The sequence below is a fragment of the Thamnophis elegans genome, chromosome 3 (genome assembly GCF_009769535.1).
Source record: "Thamnophis elegans isolate rThaEle1 chromosome 3, rThaEle1.pri, whole genome shotgun sequence".
NCBI lineage: Eukaryota > Metazoa > Chordata > Lepidosauria > Squamata > Colubridae > Thamnophis > Thamnophis elegans.
Window position 1 is genome coordinate 135,650,927 of NC_045543.1, and position 27,740 is coordinate 135,678,666.

At 41.7% G+C, this 27,740-nt stretch overlaps 1 protein-coding gene across 3 annotated transcripts; it reads right to left on the bottom strand.

The window, feature by feature from the left end:
• Nucleotides 1-5,492: 5,492 nt before the first annotated feature.
• C3H18orf54 (chromosome 3 C18orf54 homolog) lies at nt 5,493-26,183 on the bottom strand. Of its 3 annotated transcripts, none has more exons than XM_032214319.1 (8): nt 25,682-26,183; nt 22,641-22,972; nt 21,520-22,200; nt 20,626-20,773; nt 15,510-15,615; nt 13,445-13,576; nt 8,917-8,987; nt 5,493-5,595 (listed from the first exon to the last, which is right to left on the bottom strand). In XM_032214319.1, exons 2-8 carry the CDS (start codon nt 22,921-22,923, stop codon nt 5,511-5,513), a joined length of 1,506 nt encoding a protein of 501 aa, XP_032070210.1. In that variant the 5' UTR covers nt 22,924-22,972; nt 25,682-26,183; the 3' UTR covers nt 5,493-5,510. The 3 variants fall into 3 exon arrangements, with proteins under 3 accessions (XP_032070210.1, XP_032070211.1, XP_032070212.1); XM_032214320.1 differs by lacking the exon at nt 25,682-26,183 and adding an exon at nt 24,059-24,092; XM_032214321.1 differs by lacking the exon at nt 21,520-22,200 and having other exon boundaries at nt 25,682-26,178.
• Between the last annotated feature and the right edge of the window lie 1,557 nt (nt 26,184-27,740).

Genomic DNA, 27,740 nt, shown 5'->3' on the forward strand with positions numbered 1-27,740 from the left:
TCCGAGGTGGGTGAAATGAGGACCCGGATTGTTGTTGGGGGCGATATGCTGACTCTGTAAATTGCTTAGATAGGTTTATAGGTTTTATTTGCATTTGTAGGCCGCCCTTTTCCCTGAGGGGACTCAGGGCGGCTCACAGAAAACCAGGGAAAGGGGAAATACAACATTGAGACAACAACACATAATAAAATAATGAGCAACATGCATACAACATTCGGGCGGGGTAGAAATCCTTATCCCCAGGCCTGACGGGCGAGCCAGTTCTTCAAGGCAGTGCGGAAGGCCTGGACGGTGGAGAGGGTACGAATCTCCACGGGGAGCTCGTTCCAAAGGGTCGGGGCTACTGCTGAGAAGGCCCTCCTCCTTGTGGTTGCCAGCCGACACTGGCTGGCCGATGGAATGCGGAGGAGGCCTAATCTATGGGATCTTATGGGTCGTAGGGAGGTAATTGGCAGAAGGCGGTCTCTCAAGTATCCAGATCCACTGCCATGTAGGGCTTTATGGGTGATCAATAGCACCTTGAAGCGCATCCGGAGATCGACAGGTAGCCAGCGCAACTCGCGGAGGATAGGTGTAATGCGGGTGAATCGGGGTGCACCCGCAATCACTCGCGCGGGCGAGTGAGGGCTGAAAGCCCTATGAAGCGGTATATAAGTCTAACTGCTATTGCTATTGCTATATTGTAGCTCACTTAGTTCCCAGGTCTGATGGCACAATCAGGGCTTCACAAACTTTTGGAAAGAAAGTGATGAAACCAGTCTCACTTCAGGGGAAGGATATTCCATAAATTGGTCATCACAGCAGCGAAGAGCCATTGCCTAAAGCCCACCAAATGTAGCTCCCTTGCCCATTTGGATTTGGTGAGATGCATGGGGAGAGGCAGCCCCCTTAAATATACTGTATTGCCATCATGCCACGTCGGGCTTTAAAGGTCAAAGCCAGCATCTTGTAGTTAAGTGCAATGCCCATGATTGATGTTTGTGACTTCCTGCTTGCTTCCCCATTGACTTTCCTTGTTGGAAGGTGGCGGTGAAGATCACAAATGGCGATAATCTGATCACATGATGCTGTGATATCATTGCAAGCTGATCTCCAAGTACCCGGATCACAACCAATCCATTCAAGTCCTGAAGGACAATTTTGGGGTCAGGACTGAATTCTATAGTAGTCCATTTGACATCTCCCTCCAATTTCATGAGGACCCATTGCTGAACACATGATGAGTATGGTTTCATCTGAGGCCTGGCACTAAGTCTATGCCTAACCAGCATGACACAGCCCCTTTCAGTTATGGAGAAAGCTTGATTAATTAATATATGAAGCAAGCAGATGATGCAGAGAGCAGCAGGAACTAGATAGCCTTGAACTTCTAAAATAACCTTATGAGTTGGCAAACCACCTTAGTCAATGCAGCTACTGTGATGAATGTTCTAAAAGGAGCAATCTGCAGATGGCATGATGTAATCCTGTTTATTCTTTAATAAGTATATGAATATTGGTTAAATATGGATACTGGGATTTTTTCTTTTTTGAAATAAAAAAACCCCATCCAACCTGTGTATAGATTTTAGAATAGAACAGAACAGAATATAGCTTTATTGGCCAAGTGTGACTGCACATACAAGGAATTTGCCTCCTCTGCATAAGCTTTCAGCATAGTTCTTTAGTTCTTTGGAATGGAATGGAACAGAACAGGATAACAGAGTTGGAAGGGACCTTGGAGGTCTTCTGCTCAGGCAGGAAACCCTATACCATTTCAGACAAATGGTTGTCCAATCGCTTAAAAACTTCCGGTGTTGGAGACCCACAACCTCTGGAGGCATGTTGTTCCACTGGTTAATTATTCTGTAGGAAATTTCTTCTTAGATCTAGGTTGCTCTTTTTCTCTCTTCTTTTTATCATACTGCCCATGGCCCATTAGCGGGAAGTTCCCAATGATCATTGTTCTTTTATAAATAAAGGTAGACCTTAACCCTTTCTTGTGTTTGGCTGTTTCATTTGAGAACAAAGGGACAAGAAACGGACATCTCAAACCAAACCAGGTTTGCTGATCAGATTATCATAGGAGACATTACCATATTTTTCTGAGTATAAGATGCACCTTTCCCCCTCAAAACAGAGGCTGAAAACCTGGGTGCATCTTACTGAATACACTGATTACAGCATTTTTTGCCTCCTGAAACCCCTCCCCCTTCACCAAAATGGCCGTGCAGAGCCTTTAGGAGGCTTCCAGAGTGTTCCTAGGGACTTTATCACTATAAATAAATTAAAATGTAAAGCACTTGTCAAATGCAATTCTAATCAAGGAGTCATATGCAATTCTGATCAAGGAGTTGGTAAATTTATGTCAGTATTCTGGAGTTATCTAGTATACAGAGCAGTTATAGTCATAAAAGATTGCTACTGGTGGTATGAGTAAATTCCCATATACATCTATCTTCAGAGCAGACTTGATCTTTTTTCATAAAGGAAACGTACATTGCAGTGGTGGGATGCTGCTGGTTTAACAACTGGTTCGGCGAGTGCAAGCTTTGCGGGCACATGTGCCTAAAGCACATGCATGCAGCGCTGAAAATGGAGCATTTAGAAGCTCAGCTGCTTACTTTCCAAGTCAGCAATGGTTAAGTAGGACAGTGGGGCGAGGAATCAGCTGTGCCGCGCAATTGAGTTAGAAAGCAGGAAATAAAGAACAGGATAGGGTGGGTGGTGGTGCCAACTGATCCATCAGCACTACCAGTTTGCCTGAACCAGTCCGAACCGGCTGAATACCACCTCTGGTACATTGCCATTCTATGTGTATTATAACTTTGTGAGGGACAAGAGAAATGAAGGAACTAGTTTGAGGAATCGCTTATAGCTTAGTCTTCTCCAGCTTCATAGCATAAGGAACTAACCTGGGTTATTCTCAGTCACAGGTGCTATAACTTCTACAATCATTCCAGTGCTGGGTTTCAAATCCCGTCCCAACCGGTACGGTTGGAAAGGGGCCGGCTGCGTCCTCATGGACGTGTGCAGTGCGCGTGCACACACATGTATGCATCTTAGCACCTCCACAACGCTCAGTGATGCTCCAGCTGTTCTGCACAGCATTGCGCAGGCGCTGTATGTGCCATGCGCAGAAGCACAGTAGCCTTTAAACAACAGTAAGGAGTTTAGGCAGGTGGGTGGATCCTCCGGAACACAGTACCGGAACAGTATCCAGTGCTCCGGTACGCATATACCGGGGCGTACCGCCTGCAACCCACCACTGAATCATTCTAAAAAATTATGGCTCGTGTATTGACCAAGAACATCAGGAATATCCATTACTAAAATTCTACTGCAGTAACAAATCAAGGGTTCTATTAAAATTAGTATATTAAAAAGTAAGGCCCATGGGGAATTACTTAAAAGTTCTCCCCAATTCCTAATTTCTGAGGAGTGGAGAACAATTATCTTGTAATATGGAACTCCAGTCACTGTGGATCATCTTCTATTAGTTACTCAACTATAAGATAAATCACTCTCATTGTATTTAAGATGCTTTAGACCTACAGGTAGTCCCTGATTTATGACCACGATTGAGCCCAAGATTTCTGTTGTTAAGTGACCAATTTGGTGAGTTTTGCTCCAGTTTAGGACCTTGCTTGCCTCAGTTGTTAAGTGAATCACTGTAGTTGATAAGTTAGTAAACCAGTTGTTAAGTGAATCTGTCTTCCCCTTTGACTTTGCTTGTCAGAAGGCCACAAAGGGGGTGGGGTGTCACATAACCTTGGGACACAGCAATGGTCATAAATATGAACCAGATGCCAAGCATCTAAATTTTGATCACCTGATCATGGAGATGCTGCAAAGGTCATAATTGTGAAAAATGGCCTCCCCCCCCCCCCGCCATTGTAACTTTGAATAGTCACTAAATGAACTGGTGTTAAGTGGATTTGCAGAGTATGTTTAGATTCATAAATCACACTCAATCATCATAGTTTAAGCATAGTTTATTGAATAAATTACAGCAGTTAGAAACACTTATCCAGTCAACAATTTCACGGAGATGACGGCACGGAGAAGGCCTGCAGTTTGAAGGCAGTTCAATCAAACCCCTGAACTAAATTGACTTTTTAAATTAGACCTCTAAATTGAATCAATGCTTTCCAAGTTGATCCAGCTATTTGACAGCCTTCTGCATGTGTATAAAAAGGGTTTTCCCCAACTGAAGCAGTTTTCCAAATGAGATTGACTTAAGTGATAATCTCATTCAGAGATCAAATTGGTTTCAAATTTTGTATCAGACATTTAGGTGGTCTAGAACCATGATGGCAAAACTAGGAGTACACGTACCGTCACCAGCTGCACTTCTGGTGTGCGTCAGCCACATGGTTTTCTGGTTTCCAGTGCTCTGGCATGCACAAAAACCAGCTGACTGGCATGCATGCCCGTGCTGGAAATCCAGGGTTTCTGGCGCTCTGGTGTCGTTCAGGCACTTTTTGCTGAAAAGGTTCGCCATCACTGGTCTAGAATCACAGGCTGACAAATTTTGGAGCGAAAAACAAATGTATGTACCTTCTGTGTTTTTTGTCTTCTGAAAAACAACTGTCTGAATCAACAATAGTGGATCCCAAGATCCAATGTACCATGGAGTTCAGCCATAACCACTATACAATGCAACTTAACCTTGATGATTTTGCAGAGAATTGTGATGTCATTGTATGCATATTGAAAATATTTGCTATGCTGAACTCCAGTCTGTGGTTTAGGGGGGAAGGAATAAAAATATGGAAATAGAACCCATCTTTGGAGACATTAGTATTTTAAATTCCGACAGACCAAACATGTATTTAAAAATAAGTTATATTTATGCAGGTCTATTATAGTGAGGCACAAGAAGTCATTTCTACAATAATGTTGCCTTAACACTTCATTTCGTCATCCTTATCCCTATATAGCAGTGGTTCTCAAACTTGGCAACTTTAAGGCTTGTGGACTTCAACTCCCAGAATTCTCCAGCCAGCAGAGCTGGCTGGAGAATTCTGGGAGTTGAAGTCCACAAGCCTTAAAGTTGCCAAGTTTGAGAACCACTGCTATATACAATTAATATTTTTGACCATACCACATCTGATTTAACAATAATCATTTGTATTCCGGCCTCTGTTGTCAGGAATAGTAAAAAATTATAAAATTAGTTTTCAGAGTTTACAACTTGTTTTTTTTCTTGAGCATGTCCCTATGCTGCTCACACTATTTCTACCCAGCTAGGATAGGACATAGCTATTGAGGAAGAAAAAATCTCAAAGTAGAGCAACTCTTTTCTATAATTTGCACATTTCTTTAGGGCCTGGCAAAGTTTTGTAAAAGATAACATGCCTCTGGAGACTCTAGTTAGATACGTTTATAAATACTTTTATATTTACAGAAATACAAGATTTGGGAAAAAGCTGAGTTCATGAATATTCATGAGAGGTTAATACGTGCCCCTACATTTAACTGTTGTTTTACATTATATGTATTTTGTAGATATATTTATGATCAATGCTTCATGTCTTGAGCGATTCTGTTGATTCTTCTCTACCACCCGTATCGTCAACCAATCCTTTAAGTCGAGATAAATGATGCAAAGCTCTACGGAGAAAAAAAACACACGATTATTCTGCTTACAATGTAAGTATATAAAAAAATATAAAACTAAATGACAGACTAATCTCACGACGATAGTATTCACACAATTTGCCAAGCTAGGAATTTATGATTTATTGAGCAATCTATAGTATCTTGGTCCACACAATTAGGGGCATATCATACATTACGCTCATCCTTAAACAACACATTGTTACTTACTATATTATGTGTGAACCAGATTACCGGATTCCAAGGACTCAGTTCCTAACAGGCGAAGTCAATGCTGCTACATGTTCCTCGTAATGCAGATTATGTACCTCTAAAAGCATCATTTAATGTGGCTTTGGGGCATTTTTGTTCAGGCTGAAGGATGATTGATCCTACTTAGATACAACGTGGGATAAAAAAACCCCATAATTGCATTTTTCAAATCTCTCTCTACATGCATATTTTAGAGTATGCTGCTGCAGAAAAGGATTCACTGGAGGAATCTTGCTGCCCTATGCGCTTTGCAAGAAAGGAACAGGAGATGATGATGATGAAATGACAGGAGAATAGCATATCCATAGGTTGCAACAAAAACTGACCCAGAGACTACTTTTCATGAAGCATCAAGGAATTTGCTTCAAGGTGTACTTTAATTCAGCTTCCAATCAGTTGGATAACTAAAGGGAAATTTTAAGTGCCTCAGGGGAGGGCTAAGAAATCCAATTTAAGATTTACAAGTGGAATAAATTCACAATTTCTTCTCTATCCAATCCAGGTTAAAAAATAACATAATAAATACTTATACATTGGTTTGTCATGTACCGTACTTCTCGAATTATGAGACACACTTCCCTCTCACCCAAGAGGCTGAAAATTTGAGTGCATCTTATACTCCAAAAATAGCTTTTTCGAAGCTTTTTTCCAGCCCTAATGAGGCGCTAACGAATGAAGGGATCTTTCATGCTTAGCCTGCTTTTCTCATTGCTGCTCCCTCTGACAATCAGCTGTGCTTTAGAAGCTGTTTTTCAGCCCTAATGTGGCACTAGCAAGTGAAGCGATCTTCCGTGCTTTGCCTGCTTTTCTCATTGCTTCACTCTTGACGATCAGCTATGCTTTAGAAGCTGTTTTTTATCCCCAACCTGGGGATAAAAAGTGCATGTGCGCGTGCTCAAAACCAGCAAACCTACGTGCTGAAGCTGACTAGACTAAGGACGCTAGCCAGATGAATACCTGGTAGGCGGAATTTCTTTTTCCTATTTTCCTCCCCAAAAAGTAAGATGTGACTAATACTCTGTTGCGTCTTATACTCTGAAAAATACTGTAATTTAGGAGAGCCGTGATTGTTTATTTTTAAAAAAGAAACTCCCCATTTTAATAGAACCTGTTACAAAGTACTGTACAAGTAGTCCTCAACTTACATTCATCTAGTGACTGTTCAAATGGCACTGAAAAAGTGATTTACAATTGGCCTTTGAAGTTAAGTCCATTGCAGGATTCTCATGATCAAAATTGGGGAGCTCGGCAACTGGCATTATTTACAATGGTTGTAGCATTCTGGCATTATTTACAAATGATTACTATTTGTAACCTTGCCAGCCAGCTTCCAACAAGCAAAGTCAATAGGGAAAGCCAGATTTGCTTAACGACCATGTGATTCATTTAACAACTGCAGGGATTCTCAAGATATAGCGGGACCACTTTAAGCACAAAAACAGAAGGACGTTTTGATTCCCACCATGGACGAATGGCTACAGAAGTTGATGGAGCTGGCAGAGATGGCTAAATTGACTGTTTTGATTAAAGAAAAGAATATAAGTACTCTTGTTGCTACATGGAAACCGTTTCTGGACTTTGTGCTTGAGGTGGGAAAAAATGAAACTTTGATTTTGGGTTTTACTGATTAGATTCATTTGTTGTTATAGAAATGGCTAGTTTACATTGTTTTGGAAAAGTAAAAAAGTTGAGGTTCAATGTTAATGCTTTATTCTACTGCAACTGATAAGAGTCCGGAGTCAACAATTTTTTTATTTTCTGTCTCCCCCCCACCCACCCTCACTTATCCTTCCCACTGTGTCCTATTCTTTGCTTTCATATTTTTGTACTTTATTTTATAATTTGATAACAAATATTTAAGAAGGGATTCTCTTAACAACTATGGTGAAAAAAAAGTTGTATAATCAGGTGTAGCTCAAACTTGACAAGTTTCTGTTTAGAAACAAAAATTCTCGTCCCAATTGCGATTGTAACTGGAGGATTACCTGTAGCTGTTAAGACAAACCCTTCCCTTTTGTGACACAAGACTTCGCAACATCAGGCCTCTTTCCACAGGGTGTTAACAAGAACGCTGTATTCTCATGAGACTTGGCGAACTGGTGACATCTCACTCGTTTTTAAATGATCTTGCAAAACTACTTTCATTTTTAATTTTAAAATTACTTTATATTAAGGCTTGAGGGGGCACCATCCAGGTGAGGGGGGCCATATGACAGGGTAGCTGCAGATATTGCCTTGTGGAGCTGGATCTAGGATGATTCACAGCAGCCAGGTGGGAATGGATGGGTATGTGTGTGCTTGGCGGCCAGGAGTTCAGGAGGCGAGGAGCTGGTGGGGTGCCAAGTTATACCTATGTCCAGTTAGCCAGTGTGACTTTTTCCACATCGCCCCATCCACACCACCCACCCGCATCTACTCAGCTACACCCAATTGGCCCCATCCATTTGGTTGCACCAACTCAACGGCACCGATCCATCCACCCCCACCCAGTCACACTGACTGAGCTGCGTCCATCCGTCCACATCCACCTATCCACATCCACCTGGCCGCTCTAAGCCATCTCATTCCGCACTGAGCCCAATGAAAATGCCAGCTTCAACAGGCAGCGTTCAAATGATTTCTCTTGTACTTGACAAGAGTTGAAGTGGAAAGAAAATGAAACCATGCACATGAGGTCACCTTAGAATAGGCTACTGTCATGGATCCTAAAACTCCTCTAGGTTGTGGCATAGGAGAAAGGGTACTTCAAAGCATCAACTGCAACCACAGCACACTTCAGTATAGTTAGACTAGCCTGTTTCCCTGAAAATAGGGCCTCCCCGGAAAATAAGCCCAATTGGGCTTTTGAGCGCATGTGCTAAAATAAGCCCTCCCTGAAAATATTGCAACACAGCAGCAGCCATGAGGTCACCACGCTCGCCGCCTCCGGCACCTCAAAAAAAGTAAGACCTCCCTGAAAATAAGGCAAGCGCTTATTTCGGGGGTCAAAAGCAAACAAGACCCTGTCTTAATTTTCGGGAAACACAGTAGGAATCTCAGCCTCTGAATGTTAGCCCCTCTTACCTCTGAAGAGATCGGGCCACAGGGATCATATCACAATCGATCAACTTAATATTTTCATCTTCATTTGAAACCTTTAAAAAAAGAAAAAGAAGAAACTTTGCTCAATAGCATAGCCTGGGGTAGAAGTTATTTTATTCTTATTTCTCCTCGAGGGAAAATACAAGGACAAGTTTAAAAGGCCGTTTCACTTTCCAAGGTATTGACAAATAAGAATGACTTTATTGTACAACTTACTCAAGTTTAAATATTTGGAGTTCCATATAATTCCATGAAAAAGTATCTACCTCCTTTCGCATTTCCGAAAGGCGTCTTTGGCCCGGAATGTTATCAAAGATTCATTTAAATCCTGATGTACGAGAAGACACAAGGAAGCCTAAGCAAATAAGTAACAGTAAAAGATGGTGCTTCTTTCAATTATTTCCGAAACAAAACTTTCCATCCTGCAATATGCCTGTGTGGAGATCTAATCTAGATTTACTTATCAGTTGCCCAATCTTTTAGCTGTTTATATTTCCTGTAATCGACGATCAATTTTTCACATCATTTTGCCTGGAAAACTGCTTCAGTGCAGCTCTCTAGCTCTAGCTCTCTCTCTCTGGCATGAGCCAGTGCCAGTGGTGAGCCAGATGGCTCAGTGGTCTCCTTTGCCATTGTGGGATAGCCTGAAGTCAGGCTTCCTTCAAGGATGATCTGTGGTGCAGGATCTTACAAAGAACACCCCCCCCTCCGTGCAAGGAGAATCCTACTTCTGCCATGCTAGACACTTGATTATGATGCTTTTAGAGCAGAGGTGGGATTCAAAAATTTTTTACTACCGGTTCTGTGGACATGGCTTGGTGGGCGTGGCAGGGGAAAGGATACTGCAAAATCCCCATTCCCTCCCCACCCCACTAACCTGCTTTCCAGCTCCATTCTCCTGTGCAGGCCAACTGAAGAAGACCCAGCTGATCAGCTGGGACTCGGGAGGCAGAGAATAGATGGGGGCGGGGCCAGCCAGAGGTGGTATTTGCTGGGTCTCCGAACTACTCAAAATTTCCACTACCGGTTCTCCAGAACTGGATGAATACCACCTCTGTCTTATAGGTGGTCCCTGACTTATGAGCTCAATGGAGCATGTCCATTATAGTTGTAAGTTGTGATGAGCATAAAGTGGGTCACCCACATGATTTACCCAAATTTATGACCTGTTTTGCAGTGGTCATTAACAATCAACTGTTCGCTGCAGGCCAGGTTTGCTGAAAACTGGAAGTAAACGCAGGTTTGGGGCAAAAATGTTGTAATGCTGCAAACAGCTGTAAATGTGTCCTGGTTACTAAACATCTGAAATGCAGTCATGTGACTGAAGAATTGGGGACAGCTGTTGGGATTTCAGAACTGGGATATGTACAGGCAGTCTTGGATTTATAACAGTTCATTTAGTGACCATTCAAAGATACAACGGCACTGAAAAAAGTGACTTACGACCATTTTTCACACTTACAACCTTTATAACCATGACGATGTGATCAAAATTCAGATGCCTGGCAAATTGGTTCATACTTATGACCATTGTTGTGTCCCGAAGTTGCTTGATCACCTTTTGGCAATCAAAGTCAATGGGGAAGCCAGTTTCACTTAACAGCTGGGTTACTAACTTAACAACTGCAGTGATTCACCTAACCCCTGTGGCAAGAAAGGTCATAAAATGGGACAAAACGCACTTAATAAGCATCTCCTTCAGCAACAGAAATGTTGGGCTCAATTGTGGTTATAAACTGTGGACTACTTGTACCACTGGGCAGTTGCTAAGTGACCAGTCGTAAGTCGAAGGTCGTCTTCAATGTGCAACCATTTGTTTAGGGACTGTTTGAAGTTACACTGACATTGAAAAAAGTGATTGATGACTGTTTGTCATAGAACAATGGCAGCATCCTCACGGATGCATGATCAAAACTAGCATGTATTTATGAGGGTTGCGGTGTCCAGTGGTCACGTGGTCCCCTTTTGCGATCTTCTGACAAGCAAAGTCAACGGGGAATCCAGAGTCTTAACATTCAGATTACCAACTGAACAACTGCAATGATACCCTTAACAACTGTAGCAAGTAAGGTGGTGAAATGGGTCAATTATGGGTGTTAAGTCAGGGGTGTCGAACTGGATTTCTTTGAGGGCCGGATCAGCATTGTAGTTCTCCACTGGCCGGCTGGCCTGGGCAGGGGGGAGAAGAGAATGGGACAGATACCTCCTGCAGCACCCTGCTGGTTAAAACAGGGCACCGGGGGGGAGGGGGGGCTCACATGACACACACACCCGTGCACCCTATTTTGGCTGCCACAGGTACCGCAGGCCGATCCTTAGCTATTTCCAGGCCAGCCCCGTCGGCCAGATTTACATACCCAGCGGGCTGGATCCAGCCCACGGACCTTGACGTGTAAGTCAAGGACTTCCTGTATTGGAGAATGTAGGGCTTTCTTTCTGGTATAGCATCCATAACTGGCATAACATCCACAGACCCCTATAAGTTCCACTTCTCATAACTTTTTTCTGTATAATAGGCCTGTGGTTTTTTTAAAAAATTTTTTTTGTTATTAAATGGAAATGTTTGCAAATGTCTGGGAGCCAGGCACGACCTGCCTCTTTAATTGCAGGGAGAACTTTACAGAGAGGAGAGAAAAAAGTTTAAGTTCGTTTTGATTATAGGGCAGGGTTGACTCAAATCATATCTAATTGTTCAATGAAGTGGCCATAATTATGTCATTAACTAAATTGATCAAACACATATGTTATTTTTCTTTGTTTTGATTATTCTGTCCATTCCTATCCTATTATTTCTATCCATTCCTATTCTCAAGGTAGCTTACAATAATAAAACAAAAGTCAATGAATATGTATAAAATGAACATTCATTCAATCAAGCATTCATAACATTAACAATTAAAAGCTTGGGAACAGAGATGTGTTTAACTATGTCGGAAGGCTAAGAAAATGGAGTGAGATGTCCCAGGTAATATCTTTTCTCATCTCCGCTTATGCTTGTCAAACTTACCATATTACTCCATTTTCATTATCTGGTTCCTTCCGAACTGTGAGGAGGAATCTATGGTCTATCCCCCAAACAAGCCAGTTTGCCAAGATTTGCCTTAACTCTGATGGAATATTACACATAGGTGCTGCCACATAAGACAGGGAGACTTTTATATCTCTAGCACCTTAGAGGAGGATAAATTGTTATTGCTGGGCCCCTCTTTTCACACCCATCTGCTGGCCCATCCAGCTTTCTGGCTTTGAAATGGGAGATCACCATTGTTAGTGCTGCTTGGCCTAATCACAGTCCTTAAGGCTGAAAGCAGCTTGAGACAGGTGGCCTATTTGGGGAATAGAAGATGGCTGGTAGCTCACCCACTACATGATAATGCCATCTATATGCCCCCTGCCCAGACTCCTGTTTTTCCACCTGCCACTTGTCAACGAGCACACCTCCTCTCTTTGGCTCTTCCATAAGGAGGAAAAGGAAGGTGAAAATGGATAAGGAATCTCCTGGCACAGAATCACTTGGGGCTCTGGACCTCATGTTCTCCATTGCAATCTGTCTTCCAGCTGGTTTCAGATGTTTCCACCACCCAAAAAAAGGCCCTCCCATGGATCCTTATTTTGATCTCCCTCTTGGGTCCTATATATTTTTCTACCTACACTTTGCCTACCATGTCTTGTATTAGCATACTTGCTTGCTCTTTAGCTGATCTTGTTTAATCTTCTTCCTTTCTGTCACTCTTTTATGTGTGTTGGGTGGGTGGGAATGCAATATGCTGTTATTGTTTCAAAATGGACTTTAAAGGAGACTCTTTTATTTTCTAAAAGTCAGAGTTGTAGGGTTACATCAGGTGATAGAAAGACAAAAAAAGCACCAAACTATAATGTAACTGTCATTGCATTCTGATTCCAATAATTTACCATTAGGACTCACAGGAAACTGAAAACATTCACTGGCAAAGATATGTAAAAAAATTCAGAGAAGTTAAAAGAAGGTGATTTTTTTCTCCACAGGACTGTATAGCTCAGGGGTAGTCAACCTTTTTATAACTACCACCCACTTTTGTATCTCTGTTAGTAGTAAAATTTTCTAACCGCCCACCGGTTCCATATTAATGGTGATTTATAAAGTAGGGAAGTAACTTACTTTATAAAATTTATAAAGCAGAGTTATAGCAAACCCCTACCGCCCACCATGAAAGCTGGAACGCCCACTAGTGGGTGGTAGGGACCAGGTTGACTACCACTGGTATAGCTATAGCGTAAAGATAGTAGCACACATGGATGTGTTTCCTGAATGGGTCCTTGGACCGACCATCCATCCATCCATCCATCCATCCTTCCATCCATCCATCCACTGAACTGCTACCTTTGGGAGAAAATGTCAAAGTCTCACCACTCAAGAATAAATCTAGGAACTCAGGCCTGCAGTTAGGAGCTAATAGCCCAGAGCCAGATGCAGATAAGCGTACAATATTTAAACACCATGGAAAATCTCATTTTATACAGAGCCGCTTACTTTTGGGGACTCTTCCTTTGGTCTGTCAGATTTGTTCTTGTGAAAGCTGTGCTGAACTGCTTGAAGGTTAAATAGCATGAGTTTCAAAGCTTCTACAGGACCATGATGATTTCCACCCGAAAACGTGCTCTCCTGGAATCAAAGAAAGAAAGACCCTGCCTATCAAAGGGAAAAAAATATATCTTTCCCAACAAATGAGAGTTTTGGACTGTGGTGTAAAAATGACCCCTTATGTTTACTTCCTATTACCCATAAAGAACATTCTGCTGTCTCTGTAGGAAATCTCTTCTTGGTATTCTCTACATGGTATGGGACCTGGCTACCTGAGAGACCGCCTCCTACCATTTACCTCCCAGAGACCCATAAGATCACACAGACTAGGCCTCCTCCGGATTCCATCTGCCGGCCAATGTCGGCTGGCGACTCCCCGGGGGAGGGCCTTCTCTGTAGCTGCTCCGGCCCTATGGAACGATCTTCCCGTGGAGTTCCGGACCTTTACTACCCTTCCGGCCTTCCGCAAAGCGACCAAGATCTGGCTGTTCCGGCAGGCCTGGGGCTGTTGATTTATCCAGCCCCATGCTAAGTTATGAATGTTGTGGAATTTTAATGTTTTTTTAATTTTTTTGTATGTTCCCCCTTCCTTTTTATCTGTAAGCCGCCCTAAGTCTCTCGAGAGTGGGCGGCATACAAACCCTGTAAATAAATAAATAAATAAATAAATAAATAAACAAATCTCTTCTTTAGCATTTGCTCTGTCCTAAGATAGAAATATTACATTCAATCAGATATTTGGAACCTAAAAGTTAAGAAGTCTAACCAAAATATTCTCTTGTCACTTGAAACAGAAGTATGGTGCTTTGATTCCCTCTAGAATGTGAGTTTTTCTGGAATTAAAGGTAGATCAAGGTACCGTATTTTTTTGGAGTATAAGACATACCTTTTTCCCTCAAAAAAGAGGCTGAATACAGCATTTTTTGCCTCCTGAAACCCCGCCCCCTTCACCAAAATGGCCATGCATAGCTTGTAGGAGGCTTTCAGAGAGCTCCTGGGGCTGGGGAGGGCAGAAATGAGCAAAAACGGGCTGTTTTGGGGAGGTTTGCAAAGTGCAAAACTTTTTTTTTTAATTTGCATCTTCAAAACCTTGGTGCGTTTTATACTCCGGTGCGTCTTATATGCCGAAAAATACAGTCGTTGAAGGAAACAGCACAAATGATTGCAAGTTATATGCCAATGGTAAACAATTGGAACAAACAGATTAATTTGTGTACCTTCACAAAATGTTTAGTAAAGATGAAGAAGATGAAGAGACATTTTAAGATGTGGAAATGCTGATAGAAAGATAATGGACAGCATGCTCTCTGCTGTGAGGACTTAATGTTTGTTGCAATAAATAGAAACATGTCTTAGTGTAAGAGCTTGTTTCTCCTATTGTTATATGGGAGCAAGAGTTGGTTATGCCAGGCAAAACATAAAAGCAAGCCATCTATAGTGGGAATGAGATAGTTAAGAATTGTGTGGCTAAAAGTATGGTCAGGAAAGAATGCATGATGAATGAATATGAACTGAACACCAGCCAGAGTGAATGATCAGTATGAAATGAGTATTTTGAATTTATTTGGTTATACAGAAAGAATGAAAGAAATGCAAAAATGTATGAAGGAATAAAGGGTAACTTGATGACAGTTAAAGAACAAAAGACAAAGCAAAAAGAATAGGTTTATGGACACAGTGAAAGTGAGGAAAGGAAGAAAATTATGGAGAAGTCAAATCTAGATTTAAATTTCCTTTACTTTTATATTTTGCCTTTAATTTATTTTGCTTACTATTTACTTTCTTTCTGCACTTTGCATTGCACTTCTTAGCTGGAAAGAAAACAGTGGGATAGATATGTATGTATATCTAATTCACATGCCAGCATTCCTGGCTTTATTGTTGCCTCAATGAAACTGAAAGCATTCACCCACATCCCTAATTGGTATTGACAATTGGGCACAATCTTTGGAAATCCCTGCTTTAACTAATGCAGGCTTTAATGTTAATGTTCATCCCTTCATGTTTTATTTACCTGTTGATCGTTATGCAAACAGTCTTCTAAAAAGTTATTGACCATCCTTGCCTTGGGGTTTGGTGGCGAATTCTCCTCTACACAGGATACAGGTACCGGAGATTTTCTGTAGATAGAAATGTAGAAGTTAGGAACCTGAAGTAAGAAACACTTTTTAAAGTTTCTGAATTATGTTTGTACACTGTAATTGAAAAACAAGTCATTACAATCCAAGAATAGCCCAATGCATAAATCTATTAATAAATTCCAATCATTCTGTTTTTCCCTTCAATTTTTAGCTGCTTATCCTTTTTCTCCTTTATGGGTTTGTTACTGGCATTGAGAGCTCTATCTCCTGTCCCTTTCAAACTCATCATAAAGACCCTTATCTTCACTTGCAAATCAGCCTTTTTGGTAGCTTTAATCTCAACTAAGACACTTGGACAACTAGGGGCTTTCTTGGTATGAAGGGACCCATGCAAATTCCATCAAGACAAGGCGATGGTACACCTGTATCCTTTTTGGGATCAAGATCAGTGCCAGATTCCATTGAGCCCAAGAGACTGAGCTTCCCAATTTCTTCCTGACCTACCCATCCAATGAAATGAACCTAGTGTCAGGGTTCCAAGTAATAGATCCATTGCAAGCAAAATTCCGAGGCGGGTAGATTCCTCAAAAAATAGCTTTATTGGAAATATGTTGGCACAGATCTGGTGAAAACCGACTCCAAAGGGTCCCTTGGTTTTCACCTAATTAAAAGAGAAAGTTTTCTCCCCAACCCCAAACAATCAGTCACATGGCCCAATCAAGACAGCATCCGCTGGTCTGGTGACATCACTCCTCCTTCCTCCGGCCAGGTGTGAGAACATCCTTGGTTCCCAAGAGAAAGTATTTTATTCTGAATACACAGCCCCAGCTATCTTTAATCCCCCCTCCCCATCCTTCAGTTCTAGTGTGGCAGCGTTGAAGCTTCAAGATGACTTCAGCCAGGCCAGCTTCAAGGTTGACATCTGGCACCAGCTAAATGGCTCCAGGTTGTAACATTGAGGGCCAAAGGGCTGAAGAGTTATTTGTCCCCAATACAGCAAGAATGCTGGGAAGATACCCATCATCAGCTAGTGGGTCAGGAAATGCATTGCTTTCATAAACACAACCAGCAAAATACAGCTATCTTAGGGCATCACAACTTCCACCCTCAGGCTACATTAACAGTTCTACATCCACATAGAAAGAGGCATTTGAAATGTGGGGACTTGAGGCAAATCTTCTAAGTTCATTAGAAAATAGGCGGATTTGACTTCCTGCTATACAATATCCATTTCCTGACGGTTCCATCCTTTAACACCAAGAATGGTATTAGACTTACTACGAAGTTCCATGCTGGTCGTTGCTGATTTACCAGATGGTCTCATCTTATCAGAAGGGCTCAGAGTCAGAGATAGTTCCCAAAGCTCTGCATGCCCCCCCCCTTTTTTTTTTTTTGCAAAAAACAAGGCGTGCAGAGGATTTTGGAAGCCTACAGAGTGCAAAAACTTTTTTAAAAAAAATTAAAAATCATGGTGCTTCTTATACTCCGGTGCATCTTATAGTGTGAAAAATATGGTAAGTAAGTAAGTAAATTAAGTCTGTCTATCTGTCTGTCCTTCCTTCCTAAAGAGTTGAGCTAATATTCACCAAGCAACATATGTACAAGGCCAGAAGGGCTAGAAAACAATAAAACTCCACAGGCAGATTCTCAGCTGCCATTTTTCCAACTCCCCAGTCCTTTACTTATAGTAAAGTCTGTCCCCAGCTTTACTATACTCTAAGAAAAATTAGATTTCAAAAATGCAACTTGATTCTCAGCAGAATTTCCTAGGAGGGAGAAAAATAAGCAAATGTCAAAACGAACCAAGAATTACTGACGTGGATTCTGTCCCCCAGCTTTGTTGCTGGGTGAATGAATGCAGGACACTTGTCACCTTCTTGACTAAACAGGAGTGCCTATTCGTTGTGTGGGTTTTAGGGAGAAACAGAAAGGTTTTGGAGTGGACTTCAGGGAAATGAGGCTCTCACAGAAAGGATCTCCAGAGCCATAAAAAAAATCTTTCTCCCCCACCTTTTGTTAAGTACAAAAAGCAAGTTGTTGAGGTGGGCTGGTGAATAGAGCATGCATTCATTATGGGGGAAAATAAGAGAATGAAGGTCTATTGCCACCTTATTTGAAGAAATAATAAAGGTGGGATAAGAAAGAAAGAAAGAAAGAAAGAAAAGAAAAGAAAAGAAAAAAGTCTGGCCATGGTTGGTTGATTACAGGTAATTCTTGGCTTACAACTATTTGTTTAGTGTCTATTTGCAGTTACAATGCGGATAAAAAAGGTGAGTTATAATCAGTCCTCATGCTTACAATCACTGAAGCATGCCTATGGTCACTTGAAAACTGCATGTATTTACAATGGTTGCAGCATCCCAGAATCACATGATCACTGCTTGTGATCTTCCCAGCCAGCTTCCAATAAGCAAAATCAATGGTTTTACTTAACCACACAATTCACTTGACCATCCACTTGGCCTAATGACTGCAGCCAAAAGGTCACAAAATCAGTCACTGTCATATCACTTAACAATTGCACCATTTAGTGATGGAAGTTTGAGGGCTACCTTTATGATCAAAACCTGCCAAGAAAATATCTTATGTTTACTAAGTGCCTTCCATGATCCTCATTTTTTTGTTTCTTCAAGAAATCTTTATTTACTGTATATGAGAAATGTTGGTGCTTTCAGTTGCTCTCTTATAGCCCAGGTTGTTTCAAAGCAGTGGTGGGTTTGTACCAGTTCAGCAAAACCGGTAGTGGTTTGGCGGCCTGAGTTGCTGGAACCGGCAGTGACTCAGGCCTGTCACGCCCCCAAACTGGTTCTCCGGGCGGCATCATAGGTACCGCCATCTTGTTTTTTGCTGCTGCACATGCACAGAACAGTTTTTATTGCACTGCGCATGCGCGCATGGTGCACCCACAAGCGAACTGGCAGTAGTGACTGCCGGACCCACCCCTGCTTCAAAGCATTTACTGGGCTCACCTGAACTGCACTAAAAGGGACTGAAAGGATCTGCACAGCCATACAGTACATAGAGAAGGTGCCACTTGCATTGCTCCCTCAAGTAGGTAGTTATGCATCTCATAATGTTGGGAACATTTGCATCCTGGAATCAGAGAACAGTCAACAGTGACACGGAATCCAACTGCTTAATATTTTCATGGAATAAGGAATTCTACCCTGGAATAAGGCAGTATCAAACAACTTTTGTAATGTTGAAAGAGAAAACTATATGGACCTGTCCATGAAGCCACCAAGAATTGAACCTGACTCAAAAGAGGATTTACCACACCTATCCAATCACAAAGAGATTGGGAAAATAGACGAAAAAGCACTATTTTCATTACATCCATATTGTAGTGTCTTATCTGATACCTTTGTATCTCCAAACTGAGTGGTGTAATAAATTATGCATGTGTGTGTATATGTGTATATTTGAGCCCAAAATTTATGTTGCTAAGCAAGGCAGGTCAGTGGGTTCTCCCCATTTTGCAACCTTTCTTGCCACAATCGTTAAACGAATCAGTGCAGTTGTTAAGTTAGTAACGTGGTTATTACCGTATTTTTCAGATTATGACACATCTTTTCCCCTCAAAGAGGGTGAAAATCTGAGTGCATCTTATACACTCAATACAGCATTTTTGGCCTCCCAAAACCCCGCCCCCATCACCAAAATGGCCGTGCATAGCCTTTAGGAGGCTTCCAGAGTGCTTCTGGGGGCTGGAGAGGGCACACATAAGCGAAAAATGGGCTGTTTTTTTGCTTGTTTTGCCCCCCCGCCCCGCCACGGGAACACTCTATAAGCCTCCTAAAAGCTACGGACGGCCATTTTTTTGACAAAAAACGGGCCCATTTTTGCAAAATATGGGCCGTTTTGGGGAGGTCTGCAGAGTGCAAACACTTTTTTTTTTAAAAAAATTGCCTCTTCAAAATCTTGGTGTGTCTTATACTCCGAAAAATACGGTAAGTGAATCTGGCTTCCTCATTGACTCTGCTTCTCAGAAGGTTGCAAAAGGGGATCACATGACCCTGGGATACCGAACCATCATAAACATTAGTCGGTTGCCAAGTGTCTGAATTTTGATCATGTGACCATCAGGATGCTGCAAATGTGACCATCAGGATGCTCGTAAATATGAAAACTGGTCATGTCACTTTTTTCAGTGCCATTGTAACTTGAAATAGTCACTAAACAAATGCTTGTAAGTCAAGGACTACCTGTATTCAATGTCAATGGCTAACACGGTCAATGGCTAACAATGGGGAAGTAACTCTATTTCCCGACTCTCTTTTTTGTTGTCTTCTGACCTTGAATATTGACAGCTATTTCTCTCTGCATCAACTGTGGAGATCAGAACATATGTTCCTAAAGTAAACAAATCGCATTTCCAAGGAAAAGACACAGCAGCCTTCCTCAAACACAGCCCTGCCCACACGTTTGACACAGTTCCTGGCCATAACTCAAGTCACCCTCCTGCAACAGAGACTCCCATGGAGAATGTAGTTAAGCACAAAAGGAACAACCAGTTTATGAGCATATAAGCAGGATTGGCTCTTGACATAGAGAAAAGGGCCCAAAAATCTTCAAGGAAAATTATTTGTCCCTTGGGGGATAGTGAGCCACTGTGAAGTGAGTGGGTAACAGGGACTCGTTGGTTATAATAGCAGGAAAGAGTTCTGTGGATCCCACTTGCAATTTGATAGCTTCTCAAGCTACTAAGGAGAAGTGAATCTGGAACTCTGTCTTTCTTCCTTAATACAATGATCTGAAGACAGCTGATGAAGGTTGGCGAGTCAGGAGAGATAGAGAGCATACAGTTAAAACTACAGATGCACTAGTGAAAGGGATGACTTTCAAAGGGGAATGGACAAATTCATGAAGAATCTGGCTTCACATTACGACAAAAGGGTCTAGCAGGGGTCTTCTTAGGTTTCTTGTACAAAGGCCATCATTTTATCACATTCAGGTAGGTTGAAGAAGCTGGTATCTCTCAGGCTATTGCTAAAGAGTCCCACTCTGTGTATCCATAAAAAAAAATTAATGGGGTTCTCGTATACTCACAAACCAATTGGAACATTATCCCACAATCTTTCTGCTTCTAGTACATCCACTGTACTTGGACTCCCATCATTTTTCAGGAGACTGGTTGATTGCTTAGCGGAAGGTTCCAGTGCCCTCCTTGCTTTCTGAATCAGTTTCTCTGTGTCATCTAAAATAATTATGTCACAATTAGAGCTACATATCATGCATAAGATACATATTCTTTCAAATAGATACGTGTCTAAAGCAAGGTTAGGAGCCCTTGGGAACAGTGGTTAGAATGCAGGATTGCAAGCAAACTCTGCCTGCAGCCTGGAGTTTGATCCTGATGGGGCTCAAGTTTGATTCAGCCATCCATCCTTCCAAGGTGGGTAAAATGAGGACCCAAATTGTTGGGGGCAAGAGGCTGACTCTGTAAACTGCTTAGAGAGGGCTGTAAAAACACTATGAAACGGTATATAAGTCTAAGTGTTATTGCTATTGCCCTGCCCTTCCTTTCCCTGTGGTTAGAATGCAGCATTGCAGGCTAATTCACTGCTCACTGCCAGCAGTTCGATCCTGATGGGCTCAGCCATCCATCCTTCCGAGGTCAGTAAAATGAGGACCCAGATGGTTGGGGGCAAAATGCTGACAGAGAGCGTTGTAAAGCACTGTGAGCCAGTATATTAGTCTAAGAGCTATTGCTATTCACAGCCATGGCAATTTTAAGGTCAGTGGATTTCAACTTCCAGAAATCCCTAACCAGGCCCAACCCATGAAGAATTCTGGGAATTGAAATAAACAATTGCACGTTACTCATTAAATCACTGCTAAATAAAGCATGGTTCTTCACAGTATCTGAATTGAACTGCTACTGTGCCACATTCCTAAAAGTTGATGAAATCTGACATCAAAATAAATGCTATTATGGGTTACCTATAAGCGGATCCTTGTGCTCTCTTAAGCCCTTCAATAGAAAACAGGCACATGGAGAATCTTTGGAGCGATGTGATTGAGCATCACACTCGTGACTTAGGCTCACCACATCATTATGTCTTTTAATATTTTGAAACTCCACCAACTCCTGATTATCTTGCAAAGACACATGTGAGGTCTGTGTGGAATTTTCATTACTTGGATCCAATAAGAGATTATGATTCTTCAGCCAGATGGGATATTTGCATTCAGGAATACTGCTTAGATCTGAAATGCTCAACTCAGTTTTATGGTTTGTCAGCCATCTTGGATAATTCTTATGAAGCACTGTCTCTCGGCTCGCAAGCTGGTCATTTCCAGGCAGCAGAGAATGATGTTTTTGAAATTTATATCGTGTACCCTTTTTTCTGCTACCTTCATGGTATGAGGAAGGAAGCAAGGAATTTTTCAAAGAATCTTCTTTTTTTTTATCGTGGACGGATGAAGTCCAGTGATGAGAACAAGAAGCAGATGTCGTCCAGGACCTCCTGTTCACATTGCTTCTCTGAGCTAATGACCTAGAAATCCTGAAAGAGGGGGAACCATCTTCAGGAAATGCTAAAAGATTATCTGTAGTCAGACTAACTATATCTGGCTCACAAACAATTCTTCTTCCAAGAAGTGTACGCTGCTTGACATTTTCTAAAACAAGAAGAGACATGATTTGACTTAATCTACGGGTTGCAAGAAAGGAAATGTTTCAAAAGTTACTTGTAATAATTCTGGTCAGCCAAGCCAACAGAACATTCTATACCCAGGATGGCAAACCTATGTCACGTGTGCCACAGGTAGCACGCAGTGCCATTTGTCAGGGCACGCGGGGCGTTGCCCTGTCAGCTGACCAGCGTGCATGCGCACACTGGGTGTGGCATGCCCTTGCACGACACCCCTGCGCTCCCCCCGCTTTTGTGAATTAATTATAGAGAGATGGGTACCATAAAAAGTTAAGAAATAAATACATTTAATAAATACATGAATGAATAAGAAATACATATTAGCTTGGAGGTTATTTTCTGAGTGACCTCCAATACAGGTAGCTTCCTACCCACATACATTACTGAAAAGGAAACATACACACATACCACTCTTGGACTCGAAATTGTCCTTTGAGGATTTGAAGTTTTCAGGAGCCCTCGGAAGAATTTCAATTTTTCCAGTTCTGACGTCTGACGATGAAAGACTGAGATTGAAATCTTTAATATAGGCCTCTAAAGCTTGAGAGGCAGAACTATACCATTTGTCCTTGTATTGGATTGAACTGTGACTCAAGGAATCATGGCCACTCTTAAAATTACCACTCGCTAGGAGAGATGACACAGTTGATTCTGGAGAACAGATGTTACTTTTTTTGACCAAGCAGGACATTACTTTTCATTCAGGGGCCTTCTGTAATTTTTCCTGAAGCTTTCAAGAACTGTCAATAAGCAAAAAAAATATATGCAGATTTTGAGAGTCACCCTGAGGCACAGTAATACATTTTCAAATATGCCTTGATTTTCACATTAAACATCCTCCCTAAAGAGGAGGTATATTGTTTAAATTATTTCATTTACAATTGATACTGACTGTAGTAGTTTCATAGGGCTGTAGGACTACTCTACAGTTAATGACAGAAAACCAAAATAATATTTTTGCTAAATTGGCCTGCAAAAAGTGTTTTCTTGTCAAATTCAATCACAATCCTGAAAGAGAAACTACACTGTATAGTTTGATAAACCTATTTTGTCCAAGGGTGCTCACTAGCTTGTGAAAACTATGGTAAATATTACAGATTAAAAAAAAAACAGGAAAGGTTTTATATTCAACATTTCACAGGAAGATGAATATATAGTGAATGAAGCTAAGGAAGAACAATTTGGAGCAACTCATTGCTGGATGTTCTAAGTAGAGAAACTTTGCTAGTTTAGCATTTTGTGTTTATCCAGGCTTGAATTCAACTAGGGTTTGAAAAATGTAATATATGGCTTACTGTATTGTGGGAACCAGGCAACTGTGATTTACTTCATAAAAGAGCTATAATTAGCACCTCAACCCAGTAATCTCTTATTATTATAGTTCATTTCACAGTCAGCCAGATATTTAGACTAGCTTTGACATTTTTATCCACCTGAGTCCGGGAAGGACTTGAGAGAGGCAGATATTGTTGTTTGATGGTGTTAAAGGCATTATTGCAGGATGTACGGTAAGTTGTTCCAAATAAAGCTGCCTTTTGCAATCCCAAAATATTTGTGGCACCACTTGAACATCATCTGCATTCACAAAATCCCCGTCCCTCATATGCAAAAGGAAGTTTTACTTGGAAAAACTTAACATCTTTTTCTTGCTTTTTCTTTTTTGGCCATAAATTATTCAATAACTTAAATTGTTATTTCAATGAACTGCATTAATAATAATCTAAATTCTTTTCTTATTTAAAATAATTTCAATCAATAATTATGAAGATTATGGTTGGTTTCATAGTCAGACAAATGTTTAGACTGGATTTAGTATTTTTATTTACCATAAGGAAGGCTGAGCGCCAAAGAATGGAGGCCTTTGAACTCTGGTGCTGGAGAAGACTCCTGCGAGTTCCTTGGACTGCAAGGTGATCAAACCGATCAGTCCTAGAGGAGATCAATCCTGTCTGCTATTTAGAAAGCCAGATCCTGAAGAGGAAGCTCAAATACTTTGGCAACCTAATGAGAAGGAAGGACTCACTGGAGAAGAGCCTAATGTGGGTTGAGGGCAAAAGAAGAAGGGGACAGAGAATTAAGTGGCTGGATGGAATCACTGAAGCAGTAGGCATGAGCTTAAATGGAGTCCAGAGCATAGTAGAGGACAGAAAGGCCTAGAGGAGCATTGTCCATGGAGTCGCGATGGGTTGGACATGACTTCGCAACTAACAACAACAAAAGTATTTTTATCCATTGATTTAACTCTTTCCCAGGGACCTTGGATAGGCAGATGCTGTTCTCTGATGGTGTTAAGGGTACCGTTTTTAATGCCAATGATATTCAAGAAGTGTGCCAGTTGTTTTGGGATTGCACCCAATGGCACTTATTAAAATAAAAATATCACGGTCCTTCGTACAGCCAGTCAGATGTTCAGACTGAAATTGGCATTTTTGTCCACCTATCAAGTCCTTCCTAGATGTTGATGTTTGCTGGGTAGGAGGTATAGTTGCAGGCTGTAAGCTGTTGCAACCAAACCTGCTTTTTGCCATTGTAAATGAATCTCACAATGGTCTCACATTATGTATGCATGCCTGTACAGCCATCCAATTCAACGGCTGGATCAAATCCTGAATAAGGACCCTTGAGATAATAGACTTACCAACCAATCATAGTTAATTACATGTTTCTGCCATGTACCTAAGATTAACCTCATGCCTAAACCCTCAATTTACCACCATTTACCACAAAGTAACCTAAAACCCGTAACCCCTATGCGAAATTGCCTGGGCTTCTAGATCCAGAAGCCACATGAAGATATATCTCAGAACATATACAGGCAGTCCTCAACTTATGACCACAATTGAGCCCCAAATTGTGAGTTTAAGCAAATGTTGCGAAGTGAAAAATTTGTCAAACGAGTTTCAGCCGTTTTACGATTTTTCTTGCCACCTTTGTTAAGCGAATTACCAAGGTTGTTAAATTAGTAACCCAGTTGTTAAGTGAATCCGGTTTTCCCCCTTTGACTTTGTCAAAAGTTTGCCAAAAAAAAAAGGAGGGGGGAGGTTTCATGTGACCCTGGCACACTGCGACCGTCGTAAATGAGAGTCGGTTGCCAAACATCCAAATGTAAATCGCATGACCCTGGGGTTGCTGCCACGGTCATAAGTGTGAAAAATGGTCCAAAGTCACTTTTTTCAGTGCCATCCTAATCCGAACGGTCAGTAACTTAAAAGTTGTAAGTCGAGGACTACCTGTAAGGAATTTTATCAGCAGAAGAGAATAGAATGAATGAGGTGGAAGGGACCTTGGAGGTCGTCTAGTCCAGCCCCCTGCTCAAACATAACAGTCTTACAGGCTTTTATTGTTTTTAAAACGGAGGGAGACTTTCGGCAGTTCCAAAAGTTGGCCTAATTCTCTCCGGGCTCCTTCAGGCCGTGTAAAAGAAATCACCCTCTCACCCTCGACCTCACCTGCATCCCCGGCGGGACCTCCTGGCTCTCCCGCCCGCCGGTTTGAAAACGCCTTAAGCCCCTCCATGCCAATGGCGTCGGCTTGGACGCCAAGGCGCATGCTCCGTCCCTGCCGCGCGTCCATTGGCTCACGCGAGGCGCAGCAGAGAGCCCGGAACCACAACTCCCAGAAGGCCTCGGGGCCCGAAGGCATCACAATGCCGGTCAGCCACACCGCCCTCTCCTGCTGGGATTTCGCAGTTACAGCTGGCAGCCGGGGAGGCGGAGGCGGCGAGAGATGCCCGGAGGTGAGGGGATGGGTTGTCAATGCACACGGTGGGCTATTATCTCCGGGGATGGGTCTCTTAATGCCTTCGATCCTTTTCGTCCAAGCCAAGCGGGGGATCTCGAGACGACGGATAGGATTAACAGCTGCCCGGCACATCTGGAAGACAGCAGCGTCAGGAAACTCACACAAGACAATTTGCACTTCTTTCAAAGAAATAATATTGTCAGCACGGTTTGATGGCATTTTGTCCTGGGGAAAAAAAAAAAACATTTGGTGGCAGTCCCAAAAGTGCTTTTTTTTTCAAGAGGCAACCGGACTTTTCTTTGGTTTTTCTTCGAAGACGTTTCACTTCTTCTCCAAGAAGCTTCTTCAGCTCTGACAGCACCAGCTGCCTGCAAGGAATATCAATCCTTCCATTCCCCATCATCCAATCAAAAACGTCTTCTTTGTGGTTACAGAAATGGCTAGAAATTTCTATTATTGGGAAAAAGTAAAAAGTTGAGCATAGATCTTAATGCCTTATTCAACTGCGCCAAAGGAATCGGAAATCAATGCCTTTTTTTTTCTTTTCCCTTTCTTTCTTCCACTTCTTGTTTTCCCCGCCCTAATTTCCCTAATATTTGCTTTTGTATTCTCTTTGTATGTTATATTATAAACACACACACACACACACACACAAGATATAGATAGATAGATAGATAGATAGATAGATAGATAGATAGATAGATATAGATATAGATATAGATATAGATATAGATATAGATATAGATATAGATATAGATATAGATATATAGATAGATATAGATTAGACACAGATATAGATCTAGATAGATATAGATATAGATCTAGATATAGATATATAGATCTAGATATATAGATATAGATATAGATGTGTGTGTGTATATAGATAGATAGATAGATAGATAGATAGATAGATAGGGAGGGAGGGAGGGAGGGAGAGGGAGAGGGAGGGAGGGAGGGAGGGAGGGAGGGAGAGAGAGAGAGAGAGAGAGAGAGAGAGAGAGAGAGAGAGAGAGAGAGAGAGAGAGAGAGAGAGAGAGAGAGAGAAGCGAAACATCTTCAAAGAAAAAAACAGAAAGTCCAGTTGCCTCTTGAAAAAGCACCTTTGGAACAACCATGACCTGTATGACTGAGAATCCCCATAGACATTTGATGGCAATTTGTCCCGGAAAAACCCTTTCCCTGATCTCAGGTTTCCTTAGAGTCTAAGGACTTCCTAGTGGTCTCCCATCCATTCTGACCCTACTCAAGTATTTTTATGCACTGCTTTAAAAAAAAAAAATCAAAGGGGGGTTTAAGAAAATCCCAGGACAGTGGACTGGAGGATCAAATGAACTTTCTGAGAGAATTCAGTAGCAAACCACTTCATGCTGCAGTCAAGAAAACAATATAGTGTAAGACTCAGGAGGGAATTAATCTTTTAAAGGGATTGTCACAACTTGATTCACAAAGATATTCACGAATTACAAAGCCAACAGAGATTGGAAGTAGTCAGTATTATTACAAGCAATTTCCTGAAAGTAGGATACAACCATGTGGAAATGTGATAGAATATTAAGAAGTGGTTTTTGGATAAGTTCACAATAAGTCTTCAAACTGGCATATGTCAGCTACGTTGAGACTACAACTCCCAGGATTCCCAGCCTGGCCTTCTTGATTGGAGAATTCTGGGAACTAATGCCCCAGGTCCCTCTAGAGGGTATCAAGTTGAAGACCGCTGCCCTGGTTCAGCATTTCTCTATGTGCGCCTGTGTTTCTGTGTGTGCTATT

What these genes read in the sequence shown, in the direction of transcription:
- C3H18orf54 (XM_032214319.1), bottom strand. Translation starts at nt 22,923, where the DNA reads ATGTCCTGCTTGGTCAAAAAAAGTAACATCTGTTCTCCAGAATCAACT. An exon ending in GATAATGTTCCAATTGGTTT is followed by an intron (nt 15,616 to 20,625) that starts GTGAGTATACGA and finishes TTCTATCTACAG; the next exon opens with AAAATCTCCGGTACCTGTAT. An exon ending in GTGGCCCGATCTCTTCAGAG is followed by an intron (nt 5,596 to 8,916) that starts GTAAGAGGGGCT and finishes TTTTCTCCGTAG; the next exon opens with AGCTTTGCATCATTTATCTC.